Genomic DNA, 13,846 nt, shown 5'->3' on the forward strand with positions numbered 1-13,846 from the left:
TTTAAACTACAACCGTTTGAAGATGGCAACCGCCAGTGAAGTGAGCAAGTTGGAGCAGTATGTTTTTAACCCCTCTTCTCTGCCCTTGCTGTAGAGTGAGTTGCCATAGGAACCCAGGTGTGTGAGCAGGCAGCAGAGTGACAAGCCACTCCACCCACTTACTCCGCCCACTCCAGTTGTAGACTACTGGTGGAGGCAAGAACACTTCACACAATTTCCCCAGAAATTGTAGCTTTTCTAGTTTACATATATATTTCTTTTACTTCATATTCTTCATATATTTAATATATTATTTTTACATGCAATATATATTTATATTATATATATATATATATATATATATATATTTAATTTACATTACTTTCATAGTCTTTATATATTTCATATACTATTTTTGCATACATTCCATATTCTTTATTTTCATATATTGTGCTTCATATACTTTGTATTCTTTATTTACATATATATTTCTTTTACTTCATATTCTTCATTTATTTAATATATTATTTTTATATACAATTTATATACAATATATATATATATTTATTTAATTTACATTACTTTCATAGTCTTCATATATTTCATATACTATTTTTGCATACATTTCATATTCTTTATTTTTATATATTTTATATGATTTGTTTACTTTATTTTCATATACTTTATTTTTGTTGCTGTGTCTATTGCCCCTCCAGTCCTTATATGTAGGGAGCTGTAGGATCAATTTCAAAACTTTAAACAATTTATTTAGAATTACTATTGATCAGTACATCTTTTTTTTTACTGTTTGCATTAAAGCGTATCTAAAGCCCAAACTTTTTTTTTTCAATTTTGAATAGAGTGGTGAGGGATTAGAACCCCTGTCAGAGTGTATAGCTGTCTCTTTTCTCGTTGGTGAGATTCAGTCCCCATCACCAGGACTTAAAGCAAGTAGAATCCAAAAATTCAAAGGTTGTCACCAGAAAAGGGGTCCAATAAGGACACTTTTTTCAGTGACAAATGTCTAAGAGGAGATTTCCCTTATTTCCTAAAGCTTCTAGAACAGGAAATGAAAGGAAATCTCCTCAGAGAGACACAGATGGCAAAAAAGACATAATTTTGAACCAATAATTTTGAACTCTATCCAAAAAAATCCAAAAACGTTTGGCTTTAGATACTGTACTTTACTGCCCGACCTGTAACATACTATTGTCTATTAAACATAAGGCTTACCTCAGGATATGACCACTCTGGGGAGTAATCTGTCACCATGAACAGCCGCCCGCTCTGCTGCAGCATTCCCAGCGTGCTTTGTGCTGCTGCTGACACTACCTCTGCAACGTGCATGTACGCCATAGTAGTGGCTCCCGTCTCAGAACTGCTCAGCTGCATACTGGCCTGTTGAGGGCTACAACAAGGTATGCACATTTCAGCCTGAGAGTAAGTTGGTCGAGACCCATCTTCGGCCTGCGGCAACACGTTGCTGTCTCCAGCTACCAGTTGGTGCCCGTAAATTGTGTTACTTCCTCCTTCCACTGATATAAAGTCATTGATAAGGTCAGAGAATTGGTTGCTGAAGGAGATATCAAAGTGATCTAAGTTAAGCTCCATGTTGGAGGAGTTGCCTAATGCTTGGTGAGCCACTGGATAGAGTCCTTGCACCATGTTTCCCTGCAGAATTGGGAGGTTGTTGCCATTTCTCATTGAGGCAGAGTTTTCTGACTGCATATAGTGTTCAGCTTGGCAGGCTTGAAGGTCTCCAGGCTTGAGGAGGTTCCCGTTCCCTTCGGCCTGCTGTGATGTCTCCATTGGAACCTCTTCAGAATTCATCGACTGGAAGTTGGCCTGGAATTGCATGAGCTGGAGAGAAGAGGTGGACTCTATTCTACCTTGGTCGATGGTGCCATTGCAGTTGGCAGGCGTTTGACTAGACACTTCAGTCTTGATGCTGGTCAAACCCAACGTGTTTACGTACGTGTTGTTTGAGTCGTTTAGGTTGCTGTGGTTATTTTGCTCCATAGGGATTTGCTTGCTGGCATCTTGTAAAAAGAAGCTAGGGGAAGGGGTCTGGTGGACATGGGGGCTCTGCACCGTCTGGTTGAAGCTTGCTGAATAATCCTTGTTGGAGTCAATTGCACTGAAATCCATCTGCTCCAGGGTGGTGCTAGGGCTCAGTCCACCACCGGACGGAAGTAAGCTGGAGCCAGGATTGAGGGTTAGCGTATTTGATGACGTTGATGGAAAGGTCTCCTTTGATAGCTGCTGTTCGAATGAGGTGTCCTCTGTTTTTATCTCCTTAGCTAAAGTTGCATTGAAAGCAAAACTACGTTCTGTGCTGGATGACCTTCGCATATTCGAGCTAATGTTGTCTTCTTTAAGACCGCCTCCACCATACGTCTGCCCTTGTTTTGGGTTGTTGAGAAAACAGTCTGGATCAAAATTCATTGTGGTTTCAGGGATCTTTCGGCTATTGTCAAGGGTGGTGGACAACACAAGCTCTTCTGAGACGTTGGCAGACAACATTGATAAGCTATCCGAACTCCCTGTTGTAGGGAAGGCAAACTTGTGACCATCTGAACTTACTGCAAGTACAAGTCCCTGGGTAGTGGTATCTGAGGACAAGAGGTGTTGACTGGCACCGGTGTTGGGTGACATTGTGTATACTGCTTCGTTGGTAACCTCAGACATAAACACAGTGGCATTCTGGGAGAGGCTCCCCATTACTGAGGCAACGGCCATGCTAGAGACACCAGTGACAGCAGGACTGTCGGCCATGTCTGGGTCACTATTCAGACCACTGCTGATGGATACGGGGGAGTTCTGGGTCGTGTCGGGAACCTCCACCTGATTGGTTGATGAAACCTCTGTACTGTTTTGATGAAGCAGCACCGGCTTGGCCATCTTGCCGTTCCTCTTCTCCCGACTGGAGGATTTACCGTGACTGTGCTCGTTCTTGCCTTCTGAAACGTCATTGTTCTGTACCTCTGAGTGAGCGCTGTAGCCCCCCGTCCTTGGCTCGACCTTTGGTGAGATGATGCGATGTTTGGCACTGTTACACTTGTGGTGCACACTGCTACCTGCGCCTACAACAGACAGGAGAATATTATGTTAATAAAGAAGCGGAGAGCCTTCATCTTAGTCTGTGTATGCAAGTGTCACTAAACAGAACAATCATTCAAAAGTATGGATCGAGGTTGCCAGGTGTGGATGAGGGTGGTCAGGTGGTGAAGTCTCGATGTGTCAGAAATATCACCTACAATATACTTAAAGTTTGTGTAAGGGCAAAACATTTTCTTTTTCGGTTTTGGAAAGAGAAAGCAAAGCTTAGACTCTGTGTTAGGTTTTCACTGCTGTCTGTGCCCCTGTTGGGGAGACTTCCCCTCTCTGTTCTGGTGACCATTGTCACCGAGACAGAAAGTGAAGGAACTTCTCAAATGTTAGAAGAGTTTTCACCAAAGTTGAAGGTACATGATCCAAAAGAATCCCCTGTTCTAGGGACAATCTCTTCCTCCCATTTCTTGTTTCCTCTCTGGGAAGAGAAGGGAAGGGAAGAGAAGGGAATGGAAGGGTAGAGAAGGGAAGGGAAGAGAAGGGAAGGGGAGGGAAGGGAAGAGAATGGAATAGAAGGGAAGGGAATGGAAGGGTAGAGAAGGGAAGGGAAGAGAAGGGAATAGAAGGGTGGGGAAGGGGAGGGAAGGGAATCGAAGGGTAGAGAAGGGAAGGGGAGGGAAGGGAAGAGAAGGGAATAGAAGGGAAGAGAAGGGAAGGGAATGGAAGGGTGCAGAAGGGAAGGGAAGGGGAGGGAAGGGAAGAGGAGGGAAGGGAAGAGAAGGGAAGGGAAGATAAGGGAATGGAAGGGTAGAGAAGGGGAGGGAAGGGAAGGGAAGGGAAGAGAAGGGAATAGAAGGGAAGAGAAGGGAAGGGTAGAGAAGGGAAGGGAAGGGGAGGGAAGGGAAGAGAAGGGAATGGAAGGGTAGAGAAGGGGAGGGAAGGGAAGAGAATGGAATAGAAGGGAAGAGAAGGGAAGGGAATGGAAGGGTAGAGAAGGGAAGGGAAGGGAAGAGAAGGGAATAGAAGGGAAGAGAAGGGAAGGGAATGGAAGGGTAGAGAAGGGGAGGGAAGGGAAGGGAAGAGAAGGGAAGGGAAGGGAAGAGAAGAGAAGAGAAGGGAAGGGAAGGCACATCTCCCCAATGTAACATGGAACCAAAGACGTGACTTGGACAAGCCACATAACATTTTCAACATTAAAGAACAAGTTTAGTTGAATGTGACTAACTACTACTGGATATAACCATGATAGGTGTTTAAATACTCCCCTAATTCCATCTAAACCTAAAACAAAGGTCTTGTCAACACATACAATTGATAATAAATGCTCAGTTTTTTAAGCAAGTTCAGCAGCTGATTGATTCACTTACTGAGTATGCAGCTTCTTTATCTTTAAATCCTTGCCTAGGTTTCAGTTTAAGCCGGAACTATGACTGCTGCCCCGGGTTTCCTGTTTCAGGGTAACTTCATTCTCTTGCAGTATCCCTACATCTACATCTCCCTATACATAGAAACACATGTCCCCATCACATAGGATGGCAAGGCACTCCCTTGCTCTTCCCCCTTCCCGCTCTCTTCTCCAAGCTAACACACTGGCTACAGACTGTACTGTCCAACTCTTTCCTGTAAAGCCTGGAGGCTCAGGGAAGCAACACTGAGAGGATAGGAGCCAGCAGCATTGAAAGTTGTAGCTTGAAAATACCAGAGTAAGAATTTAAAGTGATATTAAAGACTTTTGTTTTAAATAATAACACCCATGGTCATACTTGCATGCTCTGTGCAATGGCTTTTCAAGGGTTATACCTGACTGCGAGGAGGGGCATTCTTCTCACTGATCACCAGTGGCAATTGATGTTTTCCCAATGACTCCCAATGGACTAGTCTTAGTAGGGGTTACCTGAGACCTGAAAATTATTTCAAGGGTTCCTGTGTTTCAAGGGTTATACCTGTGTTTTTTCCAACCCCACTTGGCAGAGCTATCAGAATGACTGGGAGCATTCTTCCCACTGATCACCAATGGCAATGGACGTTTTCCCAATGACTCCCAACAATGGACTAGTCTTAGTAGGGGTTCCCTGAGACCTGAAAATTATTTCAAGGGTTCCTGTGTTTCAGGGTGTTTCAAGGGTTATACCTGTGTTTTTTCCAACCCCACTCAGAATGACTACGAGGGGGGGCATTCTTCCCACTGGTCACCAAAGGCAATGGACGTTTTCCCAATGGATACCAATGGACTAGTCTTAGTAGGGGTTCCTTGAGACCTGGAAATTATTTCAAGGGTTCCTGTATTTCAGGGTGTTTCAAAGGTTGTTTTTTCCAACCCCACTTGGCAGAGCTATTAGAACAACTGTGGGGGGGGCATTTTTCCCACTGATCACTATTGGCAATGGACATTTTCCCAATGACTCCCAATGAACTAGTCTTAGTACGTGTTCCTGGAGACCTGAAAATTATTTCAAGGGTTCCTCTCAGATAAAATGAGTGAGAAAGGCTGGATTAAACAATTCACGCCTTTGCATTTCAGATTTCTATTACCGTTTATTAGACTTCATTTTAAAATGAATGTCTGCATTTTGAATGGTTGCGGTGGGTTCTTTTGACACCGTCATTCCGGCAGCAGTCATTATGCTCTGATATTGAAGGGGGTTAAGCCGGTGCCTGTGAGCGATCTCCGCACTGTTTGCACAGATCTTCCGGCACAAACGCCTCCCTTCTTTCCATGGGAAGAACAGCCTATGAATTTTTGATCTTTCTTGGGCTAATTGTTTTCCCTTTTCTTCACTGAAAAAGAGATAGAAACCTTAATTATTCTATAATGACCTAATAGGAAAGGAAGTTAATCCTTTTCTGCTAATGGTTGGTAGTAATTACTTGTGTCAAAAGCCAGGATAGCTGCGGAAGTTCGGGAATCAAACAAAATATGGAGACACTTATTTATCAATTGTGCGTAAGTGGCTGCTAGATCAGGCTTAAAGTGGTACTCCAGACTAGAGTAGAAGAGAGCTAGGCCGTCTGTTGGGTTTTATCGCTGCCTGTGTTCTGGCTGGGAAGAAAATAAGTCTACATTCCATAGAATCCAGGGCACTCCTTATAGTCATTAGCCTAAACAATAAAGGGTGCTATAGTGAGCCACTGATGGATGGCGCCGTGGTGTATTTCCCCCTTGTGCTGCCCTAGGCAACACTAAAATTGGCTGCGACCACCACCATCCACCACTGCTGCCCACCAACCACAAAGTAGTTCCAGCTTGTGTTCAGCACTGGAAAGAGCGGCTCTGCAGGGAGAGGACGGGATAGACGGCGGAACCTCAGTATGCCCACCAACCATAGGGTGGAACCACCGCTGCCCACCAACCACAAGACAGTTCCAGCTTGTGTTCGGCGATGGCAAGAGTGGCTCTGGAGGGAGAGGACGGGGCAGAGGGCAGAACCTCGGTATGCCCACCAATCATAGGGTGGAACCACCGCTGCCCACCAACCACAGGGTAGTTCCAGCTTGTGTTCAACGATGGCAAGAGCGGCTCTGGAGGGAAAGGATGGGGCAGAGGGCGGAACCTCGGTATGCCCACCAACCATAGGGTGGAACCACCGCTGCCCACTAATCACAAAGTAGTTCCAGCTTGTGTTTGGCAGTGGCAAGAGCGGCTGTGGAGGGAGAGGACGGGACAGAGGGCGGAACCTCGGTATGCCCACTAACCATAGGGTGGAACCACTGCTGCCCACCAATCACAAAGTAGTTCCAGCTTGTGTTTGGCAGTGCCAAGAGCGGCTGTGGAGGGAGAGGACGGGACAGAGGGCGGAACCTCGGTATGCCCACTAACCATAGGGTGGAACCACTGCTGCCCACCAACTGCAAGGTAGTTCCAGCTTGTGTTCAGTGGTGGCAAGAGCGGCTCTGGAGGGAGAGGACGGGGCAGAGGGCAGAACATCAGAATGCCCACCAACCATAGGGTGGAACCACCGCTGCCCACCAACCACAAGGTAGTTCCAGCTTGTGTTCAGCAGTGGCAAGAGCGGCTCTGGAGGGAGAGGACGGGGCAGAGGGTGGAACCTCAGTATGAAGGATGTGACGGCAGCAAGGTCCTTCTCAACTCCAACCAAGGGGCTGGCTTGCTCCTGCTGGGGACAGGTAAATCGGCCCCGAGTACAGGGGAAGGAGCGGGGAACCTGCAGGAGAGCGGCTGGGGGGAAGCAAAAATGAGATTGTTGGGGAAGCCCCCTGAAAATTGCCATCCCAGGCAAATGCCTTGTTAGCCTCACGGTAAATATTCCGTTGGATGGCGCCGTCAAAGAGTCCAACACTGCCACCAGCACACCATGAAAACCGAATTAGGGCATGGTTACAATGGTCCAGCTTGGCCATTGCCTGTGGAAGTGGGGAATCATGAGGGCTGGCGCCAGCATATGACTGCTTAGGCAACCACCTTAGTGTGCCAGGTTGGGGGGGTGGTAAAACCCGAATCCCCAGCTGGAGATTGCGATTTTTAACAGTGCTGCCGACGTGTTTTTTTAAACAGTCCTCGATGACACGCGTGTAATTTAGTAAAGCTGACTTTCATGTGGAAGCGTCACAAGCGGCTGTGAAGCTGGACTCCACTGTCCCACCTGTTGGCCTGGTGCTGTCATGGCAGGTGGCGCTGATAAGTGCGGCGGGTGCTCAAAATGCACCGGCAATCCTTGCATCGGCCCTGGGAATCATTGTTGCAACCACCACTGTCTTCCGGATCTTGAGGCATAGCAATCATAGAGGATGCCTGCTCAGTGCAAACGCTATTCAGAAAACGCCTTTTATTTTTCTGAAAACAAGGCACTCTCCGATTGGACGAGGTGGTGATCACAACATCACCGCTCCACCTCTCCACCTTATCCAATCAGAGAAAACATTGCATTCATTGCAAAAAAATGCAAGGCATTCTGTGCCAAGCAAGCGAGCCTCTGTAGCCACCAGGGGTGGACTGACAACTCAGGGGGCCCCTGGGCAATAAGGGATCATGGGGCCCCTTGTGTCCTTGCAAAAACTCAAAAAAGCCTATGAAAAAAGTACCAGGGGCATCTCATGGGGCCCCCTACTGACCCCGGGCCCTCAGGCAGTGCCCGAGTTTCCAAATGGTCAGTTCACCCCTGGTAGCCACTCAGCACAGGACCCCTCCATGTTTGGGAAGGGAGACTGACGACACCGTGCAATGCGGTTCTACCCTGAATGACTCAAAGTGCTGCCCACTCTCACATTTTGAGGCTGATCTTTCAGCAGATTAAAATGACATCGAATGAATACGTAACTGGACGAACGGGCATTTTTAAACCTGCCTGGCTCTCAGATAGAACATTCAACGGTTGTATTTTGTTATGAGATCCACTAGAGGGCACCAAAGAACCCTGAAAAAAATCCCTGGTCCAAAATTCCTCATCATAATTCTATATTGATACAAACTATATAATCGTATATATATGTATTTGGTACCTGATACAGGAAAATATTAACAACTGATAGCATTCATAAAACAAGTCGATGATTGAATGAGGTGGGACATATTTAGGAATAGTATTATCATTTTTGTGGCACATACATAGTCCTGGGGGAGGGGGTTGGGGGGGAGGGGGTCATTCACATTTTTTTCACATTATATCAAGTGTTTGAAGAACAGGGAAGCGAACTGCCATTTATGTATGGCAATGAAAACTCTCTCCTTTTTTTAGCTGTAATACTCCGGCACAACACAGAACAGGGAGATCTTTTTAAGTTCTCTATCTGTAGTAGATTTCCTCCGCCAAAAAAAAACATTTCCGCTGCCGAATAATGTATATTGAAATATATTTTTCTTCCATATGGGTTATGACTGCAGAGCTCCCCATATGGAAATATATGTCCTCTGCCCAAACCCCTCCCCCCCCCCCAAAAAAAAACATCAGACACAAATCAAAGATGCTCTTTGAGTGACATTGTAAAGTCCTGGAAAATTGTGTAACCGCTGCTGAATAATGGGGGGACCGGCCCTAAGGGGTCTATTCATGAAGGGCTAAACCTGCCCATATGGAAGAAAAATATATTTGAAATATATTTGGAAGTGCGCTTTAAGGGGTTGATTTCTATAACATTCGTTGCACAAATGTCAGAGACCTCCGTGTCAGAGGCACCTGTGTCAGAGACCCCCGTGTCAGAGGGACCCATGTTAGAGACCCCCGTGTGAGAGACTCCCGTGTCAGAGGCACCCGTGTTAGAGACCCCCATGTCAGAGACTCCCGTGTCAGAAACCCCCGTGTCAGAGACCCCCATGTCAGAGACCCCCATGTCAGAGACCCCCATGTCAGAGACCCCCAAGTCAGAGGAAACCGTGTCAGAGACCCCCCGTGTCAGAGGAACCCGTGTCAGAGACCCCCGTGCCAGGGACTCCCGTGTCAGAGGCACCCGTGTCAGAGACCCCATGTCAAAGACTCCCGTGTCAGAGGCACCCGTGTCAGAGACCCCCGTGTCAGAGACCCCCGTGTCAGAGGCCCCAGTGTCAGAGGCCCCAGTGTCAGAGGCCCCAGTGTCAGAGGCCCCAGTGTCAGAGGCCCCCGTGTCAGAGACTCCCGTGTCAGAGACTCCCGTGTCAGAGACTCCCGTGTCAGAGACTCCCGTGTCAGATGCCCCCGTCTCAGAGGCACCCGTGTCAGAGACCCCCGTGTCAGAGACCCCTGTGTCAGAGACCCCCATGTCAGAGGCCCCGTATCAGAGACTCCCGTGTTAGAGGCCCCGTGTCAGAGACTCCCGTGTCAGAGGCACCCGTGTCAGAGACCCCCATGTCAGAGACCCCCGTGTCAGCTGAACGGAATGTCACCATCATTCATGTAAGAGATTCATGCCTGCCTCAGCAGCTCCATCTAATGGCCAAAATGCGGTATAGTTTCCTGAAATAGCTATACATGAGAAACGTCTACCGCGATTGGTCCATGAGTGAAGCTGATGGTTATGGGGACATTTTGCTCAGCTTCCTCGAAGGCGCCTGACATTCACGTAACAAATGTTTTATACATAGACCCCTACATTTAAATCATCTAACTATGTTCCATCAAAAGAAAAGGTGAGAAAAGTCTTACAGTGCATTTTGTTTTAAAGAAAGCAGCCACATCCCGAGTAGAAAAACCTGTCCTGCACCAGCATGCTGCAGAGGAGGACCTTTACTATCCCTGTGGAAGCAGTGGCCCCTGTTGAGTCAGACCTATCCTTTGCTATCCCTGTGGAAGCAGTGGCCTCTCTGTAGATGTCCAACATGCCCCCTGCTGAGTCAGACCTATCCTTGCTCTCTGTGTGGAAGCAGTGGTCCCTCTACAGATATCCAACATGCCCCCTGCTGAGTCAGACCTATCCTTACTCTGTTGGTGGAAGCAGTGGTCCCTCTACAGATATCCAACATGCCACCTGCTGAGTCAGACCTATCCTTGCTCTCTGTGTGGAAGCAGTGGTCTCTCTGTAGATGGCCAACATGCCACCTGCTGAGTCAGACCTATCCTTGCTCTCTTGGTGGAAGCAGTGGTCCCTCTACAGATATCCAACATGCCACCTGCTGAGTCAGACCTATCCTTGCTCTCTTGGTGGAAGCAGTGGTCTCTCTGTAGATGGCCAACATGCCACCGGCTGAGTCAGACCTATCCTTACTCTCTTGGTGGAAGCAGTGGTCCCTCTACAGATATCCAACATGCCACCTGCTGAGTCAGACCTATCCTTGCTCTCTTGGTGGAAGCAGTGGTCTCTCTGTAGATGGCCAACATGCCACCGGCTGAGTCAGACCTATCCTTGCTCTCTGTGTGGAAGCAGTGGTCCCTCTACAGATATCCAACATGCCACCTGCTGAGTCAGACCTATCCTTGCTCTCTGTGTGGAAACAGTGGTCTCTCTGTAGATGGCCAACATGCCACCTGCTGAGTCAGACCTATCCTTACTCTCTTGGTGGAAGCAGTGGTCCCTCTACAGATATCCAACATGCCACCTGCTGAGTCAGACCTATCCTTGCTCTCTTGGTGGAAGCAGTGGTCCCTCTACAGATGGCCAACATGCCATGTGCTGAGTCAGACCTATAGATGTGCAATCAGCAAAGCTTACATTTCTTGCTGACTGATGAGCTCTAGCTCTGATCCAGCAGGGGGCGTGTCAGACCTCTGCAGAGAAGCCGCTGCTTCCACACAAAGAGTACGGGCATATTCTCATTGCAGAGGTCTGACACCCCTCCCGCTGGGTCAGTCGGAGCTAGCCCAATATATTTAAAAAATTTTCTTCCAAAATATATTCACATATATTTGAAATACTACAATTTTGTCTGTATTCAATATATTAAAAAAAAAAAAAAAAAAAAAAAAAAATATATATATATATATATATATATATATATATATATATACACATTTTCAAATATATTGTATGTCTTTAAAAATACAAATCTACAGTTTTGGAATGCATTTTTATATGTTAAAAAAAATCTGAAGAATATATTTAAAAAAAATATATTTCTTTAAATATTCTTCATATATTTTGTTAATTTGTAATATATAAAAAAATGCATTTCAACTTGCAATATATATATACACTGCATGTTGAAAAGCATTTTTTATATATTACAAAATATATGAAATATTGAAAAAAAAATGTAAAAGAATCATTTTACATATATTTTTAGATATATTTGTAAATGCATTTCAAGAATGCAGATTTGTATTTTTAAAGACACACAGTATATTTGAAATGTATTTTTAAAAATATATTTTTTCATTTATTTTGTAATACAAATGCATTTCCACATACAGTATATATATATATATATATATATATATATATATATATATATATATATATACACATATACACACACACACACTGCATGCTGAAATGCGTTTTTTATATATGACAAAATATATGAAAAGTAAAAAAGCAATTTTAACATATACTACATGTATATACATATACAGTATATATATATATATATATATATATATATATACACACAGTATTTATATATATATATATATATATATATATATATATATTTAAATATATTTTGGAATATACTGAATACGGCCAAAACTGTAGCATTGCAAATATGTCAATATATTTGGGAAGAATATTGGCTGAAAAAGTCATTTTAACATATATTTTTCTACATATATTTGTAAATGCATTCCAAAAATGTAGATTTGTATTTTTAAAGACATACAGTATATTTGAAATGTATTATATATTTTGTAATAAAAACGCATTTCATATATATATATATATATATATATATATATATATATATATATATATATTATTTTTTTTTAAATATATTGAATATGGCCAAAATTGTAGCATTTTGAACATATGTCAATATATTTGGGATGAATATTTTTTAAATATATTTCAAATATATTTTTCTTCTATATGGGCAGGTTTAGCCCTGCATGAATAGACCCCTTAGGGCCGGTCCCCCCATTATTCGGCAGCGGATACACAATTTTCCAGAACTTTACAATGTCACTCAAAGAGCATCTTTGACTTGTGTCCGATGTTTTTTCTTTTGTTTTTTTTGCTTTTTTGGGCGGAGGAAATATATTTCCATATGAGGATCTCTGCAGTCATAACCCATATGGAAGAAAAATATTTTTTTAAATATTCTTTCCAAATATATTGCCATTAATTTGAAATGCTACAATTTTGGCCATATTAAATATAGCTCAAAATATATTTCAATACATTTTAAAAAATATATTTTTCAGATTTTTTTAACACATCAAAAAGTCATTTTAACATATATTTTTACATATATTTATAAATGCATTCCAAAAATGCAGATTTGTATCTTTGACTTGTCCGATGTTTTTTCTTTTGTTTTTTTTGTGTGGAGGAAATATACTTCCGTATGGGGAGCTCTGCAGTCATAACCCACATGGAAGAAAAATATATTTGAAATATATTTTAAAAATATTCTTCCCAAATATATTGCCATATATTTGAAATGCTACAATTTTGGCCGTATTCAATATATTTCAAAATATATTTCAATACATTTTTAAAAAATATATTCTTCAGATTTTTTTTTAAGTCATTTTAACATATATTTTTACGTATATTTGTAAATGCATTCCAAAAATGCAGATTTGTATCTTTGACTTGTGTCTGATGTTTTTCCTTTTGTTTTGTTTTTTTGGGATGGAGGAAATATACTTCCGTATGGGGAGCTCTGCAGTCATAAAGCTCATGCTCTCTGCTGATTGGAGAGCCATAGCTGCGACCACCGCCTTTCCGCAGGGAGCAAGGGTCCTTCTCTGCAGCATGCTGGCAGGGGACAGGCTTTTCTACTCAGGCTGTGGCTGCTTTCTAAAGAAAACAAAGCCGTCGCACACTGTGGGAATCGATGCCCTTGGTTTTAACTAGGGGTCCAAATTCACGTCATTTGCCGGCGAATCCACAAACAATCAGCTCTACAAGATGAATGTCAGCGCCAGAATCCATCAGATCCCGGAACAAATCTACATTCGTCTGCCACTGTTCCTCGGTAAACCCAGATTTTGATGACAAATGCCCCCCCCCCAAAAAAAAAAAAAAATATATATTTATATTTTTATGATTTTGATGACCAATGCCCCCCAAAAAAAATAAAATAAAAAAAATAATATATTTATTTATTTATTTATTGAAATATATTTGGAAATAGTAGCATTTCCAACAAATCTACATTCGTCTGCCACTGTTCTTCAGTAAACCCAGCTTTTGATGACAAATGCCCCCCCCCCCAAAAAAAAAATATATATATATATTTATATTTTTATGATTTTGATGACCAATGCCCCAAAAAAATAAAAAAAAATAA

The 13,846-nt window shown here is 43.4% G+C and overlaps 1 protein-coding gene across 1 annotated transcript in view; it reads right to left on the reverse strand.

Annotated features, from left to right (window-relative positions):
- The window catches only part of LOC149434992 (calmodulin-binding transcription activator 1-like), a 223,207-nt gene that overhangs the window by 89,295 nt on the left and 120,066 nt on the right, over positions 1-13,846 (reverse strand). The window contains exon 5 of the mRNA XM_089663123.1: positions 1,213-3,062. Within this exon, the coding sequence (XP_089519249.1) occupies positions 1,213-3,062 (1,850 nt within the window). The remainder of the gene's footprint in view (positions 1-1,212; positions 3,063-13,846) is intronic.

Source organism: Staurois parvus, unplaced genomic scaffold, assembly GCF_062004578.1.
Source record: "Staurois parvus isolate SC_StPar_1 unplaced genomic scaffold, SC_StPar_1.0 ptg001631l, whole genome shotgun sequence".
Taxonomy (NCBI): domain Eukaryota; kingdom Metazoa; phylum Chordata; class Amphibia; order Anura; family Ranidae; genus Staurois; species Staurois parvus.